This window comes from Miscanthus floridulus, chromosome 1, assembly GCF_019320115.1.
Source record: "Miscanthus floridulus cultivar M001 chromosome 1, ASM1932011v1, whole genome shotgun sequence".
Lineage (NCBI taxonomy): Eukaryota > Viridiplantae > Streptophyta > Magnoliopsida > Poales > Poaceae > Miscanthus > Miscanthus floridulus.
The window spans coordinates 44,318,737-44,337,958 of NC_089580.1; the positions used below are offsets into that span (position 1 = coordinate 44,318,737).

The following is a 19,222-nucleotide window of genomic DNA, read 5'->3' on the forward strand; positions in this document are numbered from 1 at the left end:
TAGGCCTAACACTGCGCCTCTGAACTAGGCGGTACATGTACGCCATGGGGAGGACGGTACATGTTCCGGTTGTTCAACTCGTACTCGCGTCGCTCATCTCTCTTCCTCCTAAAGCAAAACTCAGCCAAATGACCATCTCTATGGCAATAGTCACAGTGGTACCTCACCTCTCTCTTGGGTGGTGGTTGACTCACTCTCTTGTGGGTGTGGTTCACTCTCTGAGGCTTTTTGGCTTTAGGAAGGGGTGCACTAGAGATGTTGGGTAGAGTATCGAGTGAGTTCGAAAGTGGTTCGGTTTGGGAACCCAAACTTGCTTGGATGGTGGAGCTTTTGGTGGTTCTTCAAACACACCATCTTTGATCATAGGCTTGGTAGGCTCTGGTGGAGGGATCTTGATCAATTGGGGAGTGTTGGTGGGTTTCTCACTTGGGTTCAAACCACTATGTTCACCAACCTTGCCATAGACATGCTCACCCTTCCTACCTATAGCAAAGCCTACTCCCGATGAGCCAGTTCCTCGCCTGAACTGGCTCACTATCATGCCCAACTGGGGCTCACTACACGACACCCAGCTCAAGATGGACCGAAGGTATGTGTTTTCTTCCTCGGTTCTCATCTTGTCGTGCCTGTAGGACTCAAGCTCCAACACCAAAGCTTCACATCGAACACATGTAGTGGTGGTGCTATCTGAGTTGGCCTTCTCAAGCTCAGCAAGTTTGGCAACCTTCTCTGCCAACTCAGATTGCAAGCTCGAGTAGGACTTGCACGCACCGAGCAACCCAGAACGAGACTTCAGCTCATCACATTCATCAAGCAAAACATCATACTTGGATTGCAAGTTAGAGAGGTTAGACATGTGTATAGCGTACTCATCGCACTCCTCTTCCTCTAACACCACTACACCACTCTTGGCAAGCTTTAGCTCCTTCAAAGCAACCTCTAGCTGGTCCTTAAACTCTTTTCTCTCATGGGCAGCATGCTTAAGCAACTTATCTTGACTCATCAATGTATCATTCATAGTATCAAGCTCAAGCATAAGTGAGTCAAGTGTGGGCGGTACCTCATTTTTGTCGTCGTCGACGTCGATGTCCTTTTTGAGCTTTGCTCCACCGTCAACCGCCATAGTGCAAAACCCACCATGGTTTGCACCGGCGACAAAGCAAAGACCGTTGAGCTTGTCCTTGCGCTTCTTCTCGGACTCATCGTCGGTCGAGGGAGAAGAAGAGTGATCATCATCGGAGTCATCGTCGAGGTCGCTGAGGGAGGCGAGGAAGGCGCGTTCTTGAGCTTTGGCCTTCCTATGGTACGCCTTCTTGATCGCCTCCTTGTCGAAGCCGCCCTTGGCCTTGTGCTTGCCGGAGGTGTAGTCGCGCTTATCCTTGCGCTTGCCGGAGTCGTACTTGTTGGTGAAGGGCTTCTTCTTAGGGCAGTGCACGACAAAGTGGTCCTGATCTCCACATCCATAGCATCCCTCCTTCGGGCCACCACTGCGTCGGCGGTTCAAACGGTTGTTGTGAAACCGAGAGAACCGACTGATGACGAGCGCCAACTCATCATCCCCAAGAGACTCCAGCTGCTCCTCTATGACTGACATCAAGCACGACAAAGAGAAAGAAGCTTGTGAAGGGTTAGTCAATGAACTTGAACCACTACCTGAGACCAAAGTCTTGGTTGGTGCAGAAGGATTCTTGAGCTTGGCTTGGGTTTGGTAGTCGATCTCCATGGACTTGAGCTTGCTGAAAAGCTCATCGACGGTGAGAGTGTCGTAGTTGGCTGACTCGATGATCGCCGACACCTTCACATCCCATACCTTCTGATCAAGGGCAAAGAGAAGCTTGAGCACCCTCTCATGATCATCATAAGGTAGGTTGGCCTTGTTCGCTTTCATTTTGTTGACGATAGTCTAAAAGCGGGAAAACATGGCATCGATGGACTCGCCATCAAGCTAAGAGAAGTTCTCGTACTCGCGCTTGTACGTCTCGTAGAGTCTGGTCTTGACCTGTGCGGTCCCCTCGTGACAGCTCTAAAGCCTCACCCAGATCTCTCGAGTTGTAGTACAATCGAAGACACGCTCGAACTCAGAAAGCGAAAGACTCGAGAAAAGCACACTGCGAGCTTTGCTATTTGCGTTGTGCCGATCCTTGTGATCCTGGGTGGTATGGGCCGCGACAGGGAGCACAACGTAAGTAGCATCCTCGCAAATTTCCTAGACGAGCCAATCAATCCCCTGGAGATGTGCAGACATGCGGATCTTCCAATAAGGATAGTTGGACCCATCGAAGTGCGGTGGTTTGCCGGAACCACGCTCCATGTCGCCTTCGTGGATCACGGACCGATTAAGGTGGAATGATCCTTAACCGGCTCCGATACCAATTGAAGGACCGAAAAGGCGACCAGAGGGGGGGGGGGTGAATGGGAGCCGTAAAATTTCTCGCGGGACTTTTTCGGTCGTTGTCCCAAAACACCACCAAGCACAAACGAGTTCCGGAACTCAAATATCCAAGCCAATTAGTGACAAGAGTACCTACTAAAACTCCTCGGAACAGTAGAAAGCCAACGCAGTAGACGGAACACGAACGGAGCTCAAACAACTAAGCTACAGAAGAAGAAGCAAGCTCTAAAAATAGACCAACATTTGGGCTGCTAACAAAAACAACCATGAGCTCACTGTAGGAAATATGATCAATCACTTGCACTTGACTTGAAATAAATAGATGACCATACTGTGATTACTTCTTGTAGCTGAGGCTGACAACACAATAATAGATGGAGAAACAAAAATCACGATCAAGGCAAGCACTTGCTGCTTAGACAGAACCTGCAAATTTCAGTTGATCTGCACAGAGAAGAAATGCAAGCAGCTGCTGCTCTGCGGGGTATTTGCACCTGGAATCCATGGCGAGCAACTGCTCGATGACACACCTGCAAGACCGAGCAGTAGAGGCAAGTAGCCCTGACGAGAAACTGATTCCTAGAACGAACACAGAAAGAGAGACCGAACACCCAGGCGCTCACAGCAACATACTGCACCAGTGTCCTCGCAGCATGCTCGACCGGTGATTCAATGAAACCAGAGATGTGCTGGAAGCAGCTACAGGGACAAGCAGGGTCTGCGCTGCTCCCCTCACCAGATCGAAGCGTCGACCTGAAGGCAGAGTACGAAGAACAAAACGAGCAGGCCGAGCGTTACGAACAGAAACAAGGGCGACCCAAGAATCAAGGAAAAACAGCTCCAAACTCCATGATTTGTTCCCAAATTTTGTACACAAAATCACAAGAGGATCAGTGAGCTATTCCCGAGAAATCATCGCTCAATTTCAACTGTAACTCTGAAAATCAAAGAAATTCGAGCAAGAACGAGTTTTTCCCCCAAAAAGGAAAATCGGCTTGGATCTCGATGCACGAGTGAAACTGATTCAAATCGCTTGGTAGAATTGTTCATCACTCGTCAAGGCATCAACTGGACCAAACAAATCATACAGAAAAACTCAAATCGAGCACAAATCAAGAAGGGGAAACCGGTGAACAGTAACTCACGAAAAAGAAAAACACGAACACAAACACACATCAGGTTTCCACATCCAGAGGACAAGAGGAGGTTAGGGCCTCCATTCCCAGTACCAAATCACACCAAAATATATCACGAATTTTTAGTTCATGGGACCTCTCTCAAGAGTGCTTAGTAGAAGAAACCCTAGGTAGAAGGAGGGAATGAGAGAACGGGAGAGAGGTGAGGGAGATGGGGGCTCCCTCATTCTATCTAACAGGGCTATTACACATTTCCAGTTTTGCCCCTGGATACAAATGAGTTGAACTGCTAAGCCCAAGGGCGTTGTTGTCCAACCCGATGTAATCTTGATCCGACGGCCACCGCGCCTTCTCACCAGTAGCTTCGCCTCGACGCGAACTCCCCGATGCCGCCACGTGCCGTCCGTCCCTCCTCGGAACCTTCGCCCGGGTTTTGAGGCCCAAACCCGTAAACCGTCCATCCGATGGTTTTGAGACCCAAACCATCAAACCGTCTGCGGGTAGCGTACTCCATACGCGTCCCCCGCCATCCGACGCGTGTCACCGCCGTCCTCGACCGGCCGGCCCGCCAAGTCCTTCTAAGCCTCGCTCGACTCACGCGTCCGCCGTCTTGACCTGGTCAACACCGTCACTCCATGTCTTCTTGCACTTGTTGATGTTCCAAGTGTCAGCCACCACGGCTAGTCGCGTGGCCTCCCGGTCCCTCAGTCCAAGCCTTACGTCCGTCCTTCACCGCTCCCGGTCCGTCGGCACGGCACGTCCTCCTTGACCTTCACCTCGCCGTCAACTACCACCTCCGTGCTCCACACCTGCACACCATGAGCCAAGAGACATGCACACATAGCTTTCGCCATGGTAGAGTTAGTAACCGACTCAACCTATTCGTGGATCACGTTGATCAATCACTCATCACATAAAAAACGAACACACAAGGGTACTTGTCAACCTTGTGTTCGCAGAATGATAACCGGTGTAAAGTGCTGGTTATTTTGATTGTTGAACATGATGATTAAGGTCGTCTACCTCATCTTTTTGTCAGCCGGAGCTTCTCTCTGTCTTCAGACAATTCTGTGCTTGAATTTTGGAATGCAGATCTCAATTAGAGAATGCAATTAGAGAATATCTGTAGGCTTGTTGGTACTAGAAGACAATTGACTTGGTGATGGTATAATCATATATAACTGCTTGCTTTAGAGAATATATGTGAACATGAGGTCCAACGAAGGTACTATCTGACAAAATGAATCAACAAACTTTGGACTGAAAGAAAAGAAAAAACAACCATCACAACAATACATACGCCACTGAACGAGATCACCATGGGTTCTAAGCTGAGCAGCATTGCTTCTTCTCAGCAGCGGCATCACCACCCGTCGCCACATTGATGGTCTTACCTTCCTTGACGCCTCCAGCAGCGCCCTGGCCGGCTTCATCTGAGGCCACAGGCTTCTTGCTGATGGCCCGGTAAATGTCGCCCAGGATCAGCTGGAATGCCTCCTCCACGTTGGTTGCCTCCAGCGCGGACGTCTCAATGTAGGATAGACCTTCTGCCTCGGCGAAGCTCTGTGCGTCATCAGTGGCGACAGCCCGGAGGTGCCTCAGGTCGGTCTTGTTGCCGACGAGCATGATTCTGATGTTGGAGTCGGCGTGGTCGCGTAGCTCCTTGAGCCACCGACTGATGTTCTCGAAGGTGGTGGGCTTGCTCACATCGTAGACCAGGACCGCGCCAAGCGCCCCACGGTAGTAGGCGCTTGTGATTGCTCGGTACCTCTCTTGGCCTGCCGTGTCCCAGATCTGCGCCTTGATGATCTTGCCCTCAACCTACAATATTATCAAGTCAGCACAGGTGAGGGACTGGAGGATTAGTGTCTGTAGTTGGACTGCTTACACATCGACAGAAAATATTGCGATAGAGAGCAAGACAGGCAAAATTAGATATATACAGAACTTTTTTTTTAGGAACAACAGGGAAGCAGATTAGGTTAGTTATATCAGGTCCACTAACTGGCAACTGTCTGAAAAATGCAGAATGCGCCCTTAATTCGAAAAGGGTCTTGATCTGGAGGCTGCAGCTGAAAGCAAAATTCGCAGTTGAACAGGTATGGTTAACTGAGAATGTCGCTGTACAAGAGTTGTAGTTTCCACAATGAGCAGCTTGCTGATGCTTACAGCAGGAAGTCTTCCAGTCTCAGGCAACACAACAAGCAAGCAAGATAAAACAGCTGAGCTCAGTCTGGTAGGCACCTGCCCATACTCATTCTATGGCTGGTGGGCATGGAGGGTAGTTGGGCAGGAGGGTAGTTAGCTAACTCTGCACTAGGGGCACAGCACAGATCACAGTTGCCACTTGCTTACGGAGATGACAGCGACACTGGTTATGTTGAAGCTAACGTTTATCCACAAGTAAAACAGTGTACCCCACTAGTGGTGGTGCTGGTTGACGATGACTATATGATACTGACATGAATCATCATCCATCATGCACATAATGCAACAATGGGATGAGCTGAGCGCGTGCGGCGTGGCATGCGGCACCGGCGGAGGCGGAGCTGAGCTGGAGACGACTCACGTGCGGATCTGCTACCACCCATCCCATGTGCAGTGCGACTTGAATTCAATCGAGGCCACTCGTTGTTGCTTTGCTTAGCAGGAAAGACAGTAACTTTTTTTAGCTTGCCCAATTGTTTGCCTTTTAATTTGTTTGATTGATGTATGTATGTATGTATGTATCAACTGAGTGTTGAGCTCAGGTAGCTACGGAATGGATGGATGGTGAGAACTGAGAAGAATGGGTCATTAATTGGAAGGTAGCGCGCGCAGATCCAGCATCCAGCAAGCTAGGTAGCTGACAGTGTGATGGAATAGACGAACGAACGAATTACAGGCAAGGAAGCAGCCAGTTTAGTAATAGAGATACTAATTGGTCGATAAATTGTTAAAAAAAAAACAGGACCTTTAACAAGAATGGAGGGAGGCTGGATCTGGTGTATAGAGAGGAGAGGATCATCGGAGATCTGATCTGAATATCTGATGCAGCACATTAGTAGTAGAACAATAGGGGGGAAGAGGGGATTGAACGAGTGACTGACATGGAGTGTTCGTGTGGCGAACTCGACGCCGATGGTGGACTTGGACTCGAGGCAGAACTCGTTGCGGGTGAAGCGGGAGAGGAGGTTGGACTTGCCGACGCCCGAGTCCCCGATCAGCACCACCTTGAACAGGTAGTCGTACTCCTCCTCCGCGCGCCGCCCAGCCATTCCTCTCCTTCCACGCCCGCTTCCTCCCCCCTTGCTCTCTCGCACTTCCTCTTCTTCTTCCTCCGATCTCCGTCAGAGAGGAGGGGACCTGTGCTGTGATGTGATGTGATGTGAGGCCTACCTCTACCTGGCTACCTGACCGAGCGGAGAAGCCGCCTAGGCGGCTGGCTGGACTGCACTGGATCCCACCCCACCCACTCTGCTGTCTGCTCCTGTTGTGTTGCGGTTGCGGCAAGGAAAAGGAGGTGACCTCAGACCTCACCCGTCAATCCGAGTCTGATCCCCGCTTCCCATCACTCCCTCGGCCCGCGAACATGTCTCTCCTGCCTGCTCCATCCATGGTCAACTACTACCCCGCCCGTGTACACGCGGTGTCTTAATTCAATTGCTTAGCCTATCTTTCATATTTTCCAAAATCCACTTATATAATCTTAATATATTTTAGTATAGTATAAAAACTATCTCCAATAACTTACCCGCTATGCCTTCTTTCTTGGTCGCGACTTCTTTGCCTTTTTTTTCCTTTGGCCCGTCAGCCAGTCACACAAGACGTTTGAGGAGCTCGCAGTCCTTGTAGTGGTGTTTGACGAGTAGGTGTGGTTGATGCACGGGCTCTCCATCAGCTCGTTGAAGTGGTCCGGAAGGCCCTGCTGGGGCTACTTGCCCATGTGATCAGCCGCGGCGAACAACACGGAGTTGGCTGGTCGCCGACGATCTTTTTTGTTCTTTTCGCCCCTCTACGTGGAGGGGCCCTCGCGCTTGGCCTTCCCTTTGTTCCGGCCTCCATTGAAGCGCTGTAGGAACGACGCTCTCTAGATGCGTCGGTCAAAGGCCCGTGGTCCCAGACCATCCGGGCTGGGACTCCGGTCGTCCGGTCGGTGACCGCGCCTGGGGTGTGTTTCACCACTCCTCGCGATGGTCCGGCCGGGGTCTGTGTCACCTGCCATCACTATCGCTCGATGGACGCCATCATCATGCCGGGACCGACGCCGGTTGCTGATGACGCTGCGAGCGTCTTGGTTCGGCCCGAGCCGCTCGCGTACAGGCGATCGGTGCGGAGTGGGAGCCAGGTCAGGCCGGGACGCAGGTGCGGCCTCCTGTGCTGCGCTCGGCGACTGGAGCGGTGAGCGGGTGGAGCGATTCGTCTTCTGCTTTGAGTGGGTCATGTGACTTCGCGCTAAGGTGATATGTCTATGTGTGACAAGGAGTGTGATCGCGGGCTCCAAGGTCGGCGACATGGGACGACATCAACACCTAGCCTTTCCAGATGTAAGATGTCAGCATCCTTCGCTTACGTGCTGCGAGAAAGCAAAGAGCCACATATCTGAGTGTTGGAACATAACAACTTGAGTTTTAAGAAAGCAAGTGTCAGGTACCATAAAAAGGGGTCCCCTAAGCAAGAACCGAAAAAATCGCTTAGACCTTGTAAATATCGAAGCGGGCTCAGCCCAGAATGAAACCACAAGGCCTCAGACGAGGTACCGATTCTCCGCCTCGCCCGAGGCCCCGCCCGTAAGGCCTCGGACGAGGTACCGATTCTCCGCCTCGCCCGAGGCCCCGCCCGTAAGGCCTCGGACGAGGTACCGATTCTCCGCCTCGCTCGAGGCCCCGCCCGTAAGGCCTCGGACGAGGTACCGATTCTCCGACTCGCCCGAGGCCCCGCGCGTAAGGCCTCGGACGAGGTACCGATTCTTCGCATCGCCTGAGGCCCCGCCCGTAAGGCCTCGGATGAGGTACCGATTCTTCGCATCGCCTGAGGCCCCGCCCGTAAGGCCTCGGATGAGGTACCGATTCTCCACCTCGCCCGAGGCCCCGCCCATAAGGCCTCGGACGAGGTACCAATTCTTCGACTCGCCCGAGGCCCCGCGCGTAAGGCCTCGGACGAGGTACCGATTCTTTGACTCGCCTGAGGCCCCGCCCGTAAGGCCTCGGACGAGGACATCACATCCAACCAACGCGTCCAACCACTCCCGTGACGTTAGCTGAACGACGGATCGATACAGCGGAGTGGCCGACGAGATGGGAGTCACATCGACGCCATGCCATCCAGGACAGGATGGGGCAGGGGTTACCGGCCGTTGTGCTCGGCACTATGCCCGCGACTGACACCCGTGCCGCACTGTACTGCCTAACCCCTGCAACAAGGACAGCGCGGCGTGGAGAGTCATGTCTGGGTCCCTATAGCCTCGAAATCGACGTACAAGACCAACTGCTCCCTCCGAGCCTCGGCTATCCACTTCCGGGCTCCTGTAGCCTCGGGACTCGCGCCCGTCGAGCCCCCCAATGGTTCAGCCTCGGCACCGACTGGGCCTCGGCTCTCTACGTTGTCAGCACTCTAGGATCGGCACGTCGTCCGTAGTACGCGCCATACCCTGCGTCAGGCTACAGGAGCTCCCACATCGCGCAGGATTAGGCGTGACCGGCGCGTCGCTCCAGTGCACCGAGGACAAGGCCGCTCCACCAACCATGCCACCACAGTAACAAGCTGCAGGGCTCGGACACGCCGCCTCCGCTCACAAAACGCCACGTAGCAAATGCATGTACCGCCCCTGTGCCTCCCTTCGACTATAAAAGGGAGTGACCGGGGCCGCTTCTAGGAGAGAGAACACACACGACCAAACAACGCACAACGCTCTGTAACACACGCTTCCTCGCTATTTGAGATCAACATCTCAATCAACCCACGCCACTCTACGCAGAGACCTGGGACTAGCTCCCTCTCTCGCTCAGCTTGTAAGCCCCTACTACAAGCACCTCGGTGCAAGGAATACAAGATCGCTCCCTCAGACTGGACGTAGGGCACCTATTGCCTGAACCAGTATAAACCTTGTGTCTCTTTGCATCACCATCTGGGATTAGGGATACGCAGTATACTTTCACTAGTCGGTTGAGGGCCCGCCGGTCCAAAACACCGACAACAAGTATAGCATCCAAGTGTTGTTCTATCGATAAAACTATGTGTGTGGAGCCGGAATGAATGCTTTTCGTTTAGTTTTTTTCCTATGTGTATGCTTTGTAATATTATATTTGATTTTCAAGAGCAAGATATTAGAAATGATGGAGAGACCGGAGAGACCCAACGTACGTGCTTCTAACTTTTCAGTGACTTAAAAATATACATCGATTTACCAATTTTTCCTTTTTTTAATATTGGATTCTATAATATAACATATTATAATGGTCTCTTTAGGTCTACATCAACTAAAATCCCCATATAATCCGGTAAGAAAATATACATCTGGTTTTACCGCGTCCCATGTCACTCCATCATCTCTTGCGCCTATGACCTTAGTTGTTATTGTTTAGTTTTGTTTTTATTTTCTTTCGAGGTTATGCATATTGGAAGGAGGGTGGTCTGGTCCACCTTTTTTAATCTTATTATAACTTACTGTATTCTTTGACATAACTAAACTATTGCACTGATTGGTTTATGGATAAATTCGATGAAGACATTGCAAAGACAATCTTTCTTTATAGATCATCATAAATTCGTGATCATGTATGTTTGGAGGTATGGTTAAATGCTATGTCATAATCACTTTTGTAAACATTGCTCTACTTCAAAAGGAACCATTATTTATCGTTTAAGTTTAATTTCTGCACCATTTTGTTCACTCCAAACAATCATACTACAAATTGACATTTGACTGTACCTCTTCTATACATTCCACGAAATAAAATAAGTTATTTGTGACAAATGCTTTTTAAAAAGGATCTCAGCTCCATATAAAAAAACTATTTCTCTAAATGAGCTTAGACATAATTGTTTGAGGGGAAGCCGGGGTCCTACCAAAACAAACATGCTGGCATTTAAATTGGGACCATGCCAATTTTAAGAGGCACCCTGCCAGTTTTGGCCTAATAAAGAAAATTCTATAAAGCGACGGAACAATAGTGCCACGTTGGTTTTCTAATGAGATTAGACCACCCCTACTCTCTACAAAATAGAGGGTACATGGTCGATTGGGGTATCCAACAATCCAATCGTCATTTACATCTACAACTCCTTTATGTCCTATATTCCAATCCTATATTGTTGTTCATCGCTTGATCGAACGACCAAGGATGGCGCCTTAGGCTTGTTGGCTGACCTAGGGCAACCCGACGACGTCCTTGCCCCACGTGGTCCTTCTCGGGCGAGAGCTTCGACGGTTTCTTTGCTAGTTTGTCTGAAAACTAGCGGTTCTTCATCACGTAAGCACGTTGGTTACCCTTTTGGTGGTTTGGTTCTTCGTCACATAAGCACGTTGGTTACCCTTCGGTGGTTTGCTCGTGAACCTCTAGGTTTTTCAACAAGTCTGATCCTCGATGCGTTTTTCGGTCCGTGGCAGCCTGAGCGACCTAGTACTAGCTGTTGGTGTGTGATCCGGGATCGATCCGATGTCTGTGTCCGCAGGCCAAAACGGGCGTATGGGAAGATAAAAGAATGGCACATGCGATGATCAAAGCGCCTATAGAAATTGGCTTGCATGCGTGTCTTACAAAAGGAGTTTGTTTGTGTTTTATCTCGTTTAGCTTAAACCATCCACGGCGCATGACATTGTCCATTCTAATAAGGAGAAGGGAAAGTAAAAAAAAAAGAAAAAAAGAAAAGCTGCTTGCGGGCCGTAGGGCGTAGGCATCAGGGGCCGGGCCGGGCCGGGCAATGAGGCCTACAAAGAGCCAGTCCTTCTCCTCGTCGTGATCTCGCTCTGTCGCGCGCGCGCGCACACACACGCGGGCCCCACCCAGTGGCGTCGCGTCATCTTTTTCACTCGGCCACTTCCTGCCTTTTCTTCCCCTCGAAGGCAGGCAGCCAACAAACAGAGAGAGAGAGAGAGGAGCACGAGCGCTGGGGCGGCCGCAAAGCAAAGCGCGCTTAGCGGAGGAGTTGGAGGATTGGAGCCCCCCAGGGCTAGGCTAGGGTTTCCTTCGCCACCGCGCCGCCCGTCTTGCTCCGGTAACGGCATCGCCCTTCCCTCCTCCGCTGCTCCGTTCCTACTTACTTGTAGATAGATCTGTCTGTCCGTCGCTTTCGTACGGTTATTTTTGGGTTCCCCTCTCTCTCGTGCGCCGCGCCGCCGTTGCTGCATGACCTCCATAGAGAGAGAGGAGGTAGGGTTAATTTGCCCGTGGATTGGATGGGATCTATCCCGTCTCGTTCTGCCGATCCCAACCGTTCCGTTCAGGCCTTCCCTAGTTGCGCTGTTGCCTCCTCCTGTGAATCGTTGATCTACCCGCGTTCCATCCTCTGGTTAGGTTTACTATTCCAATCTGTTGTTACATGGAATGAGTGTAGCCACAAACCACAACCCAGACTCTCATCGCCACATTACTTGTCCTAGAATAGTGTCTTCCGTGACGGGACGAGTTCGTTTTACTTTTGCATGTTGCCGCTGTTTGTGTGTATAGCATGCATCATTTTCCTCATTTGCTACTAACAATGTGCTTTCACGCATCATCCTCCATCCATTGGCATAGTTAATTTCTTATGTAAATTTAATTCTATCAATTTATTCTGTTGTGGTTGGTCTTGTTGATAAGCAATGACTTTTATGCATGAGAGATAGATCAAGGCTGAATACTTTGCAAATGCTGTGCACATGCTAGGCCTTTTATTTCCTTTATAAGTGATATATACGGAACCTGTCCCTGTCCTTCACATCTGTTCTGTTTGTTTTTTTTACCTCATTTGATGTTAAAATATTTTTTTTTTATGTATACATTAGAATCTTTTAGTCTCACAGTCTTGTTGCATGTCTGTTATGCCAGTGTCCGTCCATCATGGTGAGGAAGAAAAGAACTGGCCCTGGAGAGAGTTCTGGGGAGGCTTCTGGAGCGCCTGGGCAGGGCTCCTCACAGCGTCCTCAGGCAACTCAACAGGGTGCCCGTGGTGGAGGGCAACACCAGGGCCGCGGTGGATATCAGGGCCGTGGAGCGCCGCCTTCACAGCAACCAGGCGGTGGGCCACCTCAGTATCAACCGCGTGACTACCAGGGACGTGGTGGATATCAGGGACGTGGCGGTCCACCTTCACAGCTTCCTGCTGGCGGGCCACCTGAGTCTCAACCGCGTGGCTATCAGGAACGTAGTGGATACCAGGGCCGTGGCGGCCCACCTTCACAGCATCCTGGTGCTGGGCCACCACCTAGGTCTCAACCGCATGACTACCATGGACGTGGTGGTCCGCGTCCCAGAGGGGGAATGCCGCAGCCATACCGTGGCGGGCATGTGGGAGGTAGTGTTGGACCAAGTGTTCCTTCAGGTCCATCTAGACCAGTTCCCGAGCTGCACCAAGCCTCAGATGTCCAACATCAAGCCCCTGTGGTGGCAACACCATCACCACCGGGAGCTGGCTCGTCCTCGCAGCCTAGGAAGGCCGAGGTGAGCACTGGACAAGTCCAGCAACAGCTTCAGCAACTTGCGATTCATGACCAAAGTTCAGCCAGCCAAACTGGTCAGGTGGCACCAGCGTCAAGCAAAGCGGTTAGATTCCCATTGCGCCCTGGCAAGGGTACGCATGGGTCCAGGTGCATCGTGAAGGCAAATCATTTCTTTGCTGAGCTGCCTAATAAAGACCTTCACCAATACGATGTAAGCCAATAATAAGATGACATAATTCGTCACCATAGTTTTTATATGAGATTTTTTATAACCAGCCTATTGTCATCAGGTATCAATAATGCCCGAGGTTACTTCACGCGGTGTCAATCGTGCTGTCATGGGAGAGCTTGTAAACCTTTATAGACACTCCCATTTGGATGGGCGTCTGCCTGCATACGATGGTAGGAAGAGTCTTTATACAGCTGGAGCATTGCCATTTACTTCGAAGACATTCGAAATTACTCTGCAAGATGAGGAAGACAGTCTTGGTGGAGGCCAAAGGTAATACTGTGCTGTTGTCTCTGTGCTTAAAACATATCCAAAGTTTCATACTGACATTCCTTCTGTTTTAAGGCGCCAGAGGGTATTTCGGGTGGTGATCAAATTTGCTGCTCGCGCTGATCTCCACCATCTGGCTATGTTTCTAGCTGGGAGGCAACCAGATGCTCCTCAAGAAGCTCTTCATGTACTTGACATTGTGCTACGTGAATTGCCTACTGCCAGGTAATCTTTGAGTGAATGGTATTTCGGTAAGAGTTTTTTTTTTTTTTTCCTGTGGCAAAATCTCCATTGTAATTTGCATTTCCCTGTATAGGTATTGTCCTGTTGGTAGATCATTTTATTCTCCCAACTTAGGGAGACGTCAGCAACTTGGTGATGGTTTGGAAACTTGGCGTGGTTTCTACCAAAGCATGAGGCCCACACAGATGGGTCTTTCTCTGAATATTGGTTAGATACCATTGTTTTCATGTTTTCTACCTTCTAGTTTTCAAACTTGATACATGATCACGACAGTTAGGAACACACTACATACACTACATTCTAGATCATGATGCCTTTGGACATAGTTTGTGGCATCACTATTTGGTCTTATCTGAAATGTTGAGTTTGCTCGATTTCTTTTTTCGCAGATATGTCCTCTTCTGCATTTTTTGAGCCCCTCCCTGTGATTGAATTTGTTGCTCAGCTTCTTAACAGAGATATCTCAGTTAGACCATTGTCTGATTCTGATCGTGTGAAGGTTTGATTTATTACCCTACCTTTCTTCATAGAAACTTTGGTTTATGCTTTGTCACTTTCCATTTGCTCTCCTTTGTCTATATAGATTAAAAAAGCCCTACGAGGTGTGAAAGTCGAGGTCACACACCGTGGAAACATGCGTAGGAAATATCGGATATCTGGCCTCACTTCACAAGCAACAAGGGAGTTATCGTACGTGCACGTTTCTTAGCTTATATCGGTTGATATCATAAGGTATAATGCGCTGACAGGATTTCAATTGTTTCCTATGATAGATTCCCTATTGATGATCGTGGTACTGTTAAGACTGTGGTGCAATACTTCCTGGAGACTTATGGCTTCAGTATTCAGCACACCACTTTACCTTGCTTGCAAGTGGGCAATCAGCAAAGACCAAATTATCTGCCTATGGAGGTTAGTGTCTTCTTCCAGCTGTATTGCAATCGCTGTATTAATTATTGCACTATGTTTATCTGTTCATATGATTTCTAAATGCCATATCCAGCTTCCGCATGTTTTCATAAGTTGCCTATGGCATTGAAATACCAGGTCTGTAAGATAGTTGAGGGACAGCGTTACTCAAAACGGCTTAATGAGAAACAGATCACTGCTCTACTGAAGGTGACTTGCCAGCGTCCCCATGAGCGTGAGAAAGACATCTTGCAGGTGATTGTGATCATATTTCTTGGTTTGACTAAGGAATAGTAGTACTAGTAGTTGCAGCAGCAGTAGCACTAGCAGTGCATTTATAGGTATAACATTCATAAAATGAGAGTTGCTTGATGAATAAATTGTTTGTGCAAAAATTATTTATATAAATATATATTATTGTTGTTGTTGTTGTCGTTGCATATATAATGATCAAGTGAAATGGTATATTCTGTTTCTTTTGTTTAATTAATTAGTTTTTGCCTTCACAAAAGTAAACCAATGAACTGACGATTCTAAATCTCTTGTTTGCCTTACCTATTTGATCAGACTGTTCATCACAATGCCTACTCTGAGGATCCTTATGCCCAGGAATTTGGTATAAGGATTGATGAGCGTCTTGCGTCCGTTGAAGCTCGTGTTCTGCCTCCCCCAAAGGTCAGTGAGTTTCACCTTGCTTTAAGTTTAACAACACATAACAGTTGATTTGCATATTTGGGCATACTTTAACCTGGTGTTCTGGTATATTCTTCTTTCTGTGTAATAGCTGAAATACCATGATAGTGGCAGAGAGAGGGATGTATGGCCAAGAGTTGGCCAGTGGAATATGATGAATAAGGTATGCCTCGTTATGACTACGCCGCCAAGACAAAATCACTCTGTGAATTCCTTTAGGTGTAGTCAGTTATATTTATTTTGCACCAAAAAAAAAAAATGAACTTAGACCTGCAACCATGATATAGATGCCAGCCTGCCACCCTTGAAGCATGATAGCATGCTTCCAAGCCATTGTCTGATCAATGCATGAACAATACATTAATGAGATTCTTTATGTAAGCTTGATAGCTACTAATGACTAGTGAAGTTCCATTTTCTGGGTTCGGTAGACAACTTCATATTGTTTCTGCCATCCCCTTATCTCACAATTACATGTGCTTGTGTAGTTTTACGTGGAAAATATTTTCAGAAATTTTGCATGATTTACTTGCAAAATTCTATTGTGAGCGTCTGGTTTATCTGAAATTTTGCTCGTCTTGCCTCCGTTTGCAATCACCCTGGTAGTTAATTCGTGACTAATATTTATGCCACTTTGCCACTGAAATTGGCCATTTAGGTTATACTCCTATGCCTTTAACATTATTGTAACATAAACTTAAATCGGTTTTCAACCTATTCCCTTTTGTTTTCCCCTGATTAGTCATTAAGCATTTTGTAACTTTTCTCATGATTGTTTTTAATGTTTTTTTATTGCGGTAGAAAATGGTCAATGGTGGTAGAGTTAGCAGCTGGGCATGCATTAACTTCTCACGAAATGTGCAAGATGGTGCTGCCAGGAGTTTCTGTCATGAACTGGCTTTGATGTGCCAAGTATCAGGAATGGTATGTGTGTGTCTCAGAACTTCAATATATTTTCGTTTGTGTTATTTGCTCTTCACATATTCTCTTTTAGGATTTTGCACTTGAACCTGTGCTGCCCCCTCACTATGCGAGGCCTGAACATGTTGAAAGAGCATTAAAGGGATGCTATCAAGATGCCATGAACATACTCAAGCCTCAGGGCCGAGAACTTGACTTGCTGATTGTAATACTGCCTGACAATAATGGTTCTCTTTACGGTATGTTTTCTTTCAAAAGGCTCTCGAGCATTTGCTCAATGAACAAACTTTGCTATTAGTATTCTTTTCATTCTTCAGGGGATCTCAAAAGGATCTGTGAGACTGATCTTGGATTGGTCTCCCAATGCTGTCTGACTAAACATGTTTTCAAGGCGAACAAGCAGCAGTATCTTGCAAATGTTGCCCTGAAAATAAATGTGAAGGTTTGTAATTGCACTAACTCTTCTAATCTTTGATTTTAACACCGATTCATCTCTTACAGTTATCGTACTTTTCAGGTTGGGGGAAGGAATACAGTACTTGTTGATGCTTTGACAAGGAGAATCCCTCTTGTCAGTGACGTACCAACTATTATCTTTGGTGCTGATGTGACCCATCCCCATCCTGGGGAAGATTCTAGTCCTTCCATTGCAGCTGTAAGTGGAGCCCTATTGTGACAAAGAAATACCAGAAGATATGTTATCTTTTTCAGTAGAAGTTTTTCTCTCTTTTTTTTTCTCAATGTATTTTTCTCCTAGGTTGTTGCTTCTCAGGACTGGCCTGAGGTTACCAAGTATGCAGGATTAGTGAGTGCTCAAGCCCATCGCCAAGAATTGATACAGGATCTTTACAAAGTATATCAAGATCCCCAAAGGGGATCTGTCCCTGGTGGCATGGTCAGGTATGATCTTTATTAAGATAAAAAATGAAATGCATTCACTCCTACGTGTTTGGATTCCTCCAGACGCATAACTTTTGTTGATTGTGCAGGGAACTTCTCATTTCTTTCTGGCGGGCAACTGGACAGAAACCAAAGAGGATCATATTCTACAGGTTTGTATCCTTTCATGAGCACCTTTTCTGACTGTGATTCCCTGTATATTAAACACTTTTATCACTTTCAGGGATGGTGTTAGTGAGGGACAGTTCTACCAAGTTCTGTTGTATGAACTTGATGCCATTAGAAGGGTAAACTTGATTTGAGTGCATTAGTTTGGTAACTGTCTTCACCTTTATTTTTCTCTGACCACCCTAGCGAAACTATGGACATAGGCCTGTGCATCATTGGAGTCGGATTACCAGCCTCCAGTTACTTTTGTTGTGGTCCAGAAGCGTCATCACACTAGGTTGTTTGCTAATAATCGCAATGACCCACGTGCTGTTGATAAAAGTGGAAACATACTGCCTGGTTAGTTCTTGATGTGCCTTTTGTTACACTTTGGGCTTAGCTTGTGTTTTTGGAATAGGCTATCTTGTATAATCTGTATGCCCTCATCTTTTCTGAAATATCTGTATGCCCTTAAACTTTTCTGAAATAATAGGTACTGTGGTGGACTCAAAGATCTGCCATCCAACTGAATTTGATTTCTACCTCTGTAGCCATGCTGGCATTCAGGTCGGGTTTCCCTGTCTCATCGCTGAATTTCAGTTATTTGTTTTATTTCTACACTAACGATGGAATTCCTTTTGGGTTACTTTCAGGGAACAAGCCGCCCTGCCCATTATCATGTTCTGTGGGATGAAAACAAATTTACCGCTGATGGGTTGCAAACTCTCACCAACAACCTGTGTTACACGTAACATTTTACCGCTCTATCCCCTATTTTTTTTAGCTCTTTTTAAGCACCAATTTCTAAACTCAAGATCAACCTTTTCAGGTATGCTAGGTGCACTCGCTCAGTATCAATCGGTAAGCCCGACTTGACATTGAGTTTAATTTCTTGATCACCGGTACCCACCCACCGTTGATGTAGTGTGGGTTGGTAATGTTATGAAACATACGCTGACTGTTATTTGGATTGCTTGCAGTACCTCCTGCGTACTATGCTCACCTGGCAGCCTTCCGAGCTCGCTTCTACATGGAGCCGGATACCACTGACAGTGGGTCTATGGCGAGCGGTGCTACGCCAAGCCGTGGCCCTCCACCAGAGGCACGCAACACCAGGGCTGGTGTTGGGAATGTTGCTGTGAGGCCATTACCTGCCCTCATGGAAAACGTGAAGCGCGTCATGTTCTACTGCTAAGATTGACGCTGCGCTCATGCTTTACCTAAGACTTAGTATTTTTCCAAGTACCTGGACTGTTTTGGTGATGCTGGCACACGGTTATGCACCGCCAAAGTTAATAATCAGAGCTGTGAATTGGAGCTACCTTTTATATTGAACTAAATGTATGGTATTGTAAACTGGTTGCGGTAACTTTGTATGCCGCTCTTCTTAAGATGGGTTTGTCGTGGATTAGATTTGCACTATTGGAGGCCTTGTGTGTGCAAACGTGTTGATTGATCGGTCCTAGCTGGTGAGCACTTGCGTCTCTTTATAGCATTTTGGTTGCCTGCATGTGTCGTGTCCAGGCTCCGCGCATATATCCTGGTCTGGCTCTGGGATTCAACTTTCGAGGGCGTGTTTGGTTTGTGACTGGGCGGAGCTGCCTGGCGCAGGCAGCGCCCCCATGCGATCGGGATTGCTGCCTGCCAGGTCACTATCCAAAGAGGCCCTCAATAGTGCGTTTGCGTTTGGATGCCTGCATAAACCCCTGAGCTTGTCTCCTGCCATACAAAAGTAGCCGGTGAACCTCTAAATAGGTAGATTA

General features: G+C 48.1%; 2 protein-coding genes across 3 annotated transcripts; one reads left to right on the forward strand and one right to left on the reverse strand.

The window, feature by feature from the left end:
* Nucleotides 1-4,688: 4,688 nt before the first annotated feature.
* On the reverse strand, nucleotides 4,689-7,098 carry LOC136506885 (ras-related protein RABA2a-like). The gene is made up of 2 exons (XM_066501796.1): nucleotides 6,618-7,098; nucleotides 4,689-5,349 (listed from the first exon to the last, which is right to left on the reverse strand). The coding sequence occupies exons 1-2, from the start codon at nucleotides 6,783-6,785 to the stop codon at nucleotides 4,855-4,857; spliced, it is 663 nt and encodes a 220-aa protein (XP_066357893.1). The 5' UTR covers nucleotides 6,786-7,098; the 3' UTR covers nucleotides 4,689-4,854.
* A 4,467-nt stretch (nucleotides 7,099-11,565) lies between these two features.
* LOC136506973 (protein argonaute 1B-like) lies at nucleotides 11,566-18,881 on the forward strand. 2 transcript variants are annotated; one of them, XM_066501866.1, is made up of 23 exons: nucleotides 11,566-11,724; nucleotides 12,537-13,358; nucleotides 13,438-13,649; nucleotides 13,722-13,871; nucleotides 13,963-14,096; nucleotides 14,279-14,388; nucleotides 14,473-14,579; nucleotides 14,663-14,801; nucleotides 14,937-15,053; nucleotides 15,366-15,473; nucleotides 15,583-15,654; nucleotides 16,293-16,415; nucleotides 16,486-16,651; nucleotides 16,730-16,854; nucleotides 16,930-17,067; nucleotides 17,170-17,312; nucleotides 17,402-17,464; nucleotides 17,536-17,599; nucleotides 17,684-17,819; nucleotides 17,953-18,026; nucleotides 18,113-18,207; nucleotides 18,289-18,320; nucleotides 18,440-18,881. In XM_066501866.1, the coding sequence occupies exons 2-23, from the start codon at nucleotides 12,549-12,551 to the stop codon at nucleotides 18,652-18,654; spliced, it is 3,333 nt and encodes a 1,110-aa protein (XP_066357963.1). In that variant the 5' UTR covers nucleotides 11,566-11,724; nucleotides 12,537-12,548; the 3' UTR covers nucleotides 18,655-18,881. The 2 variants fall into 2 exon arrangements, with proteins under 2 accessions (XP_066357963.1, XP_066358005.1); XM_066501908.1 differs by lacking the exon at nucleotides 14,937-15,053.
* The last annotated feature ends 341 nt before the right edge of the window (nucleotides 18,882-19,222 follow it).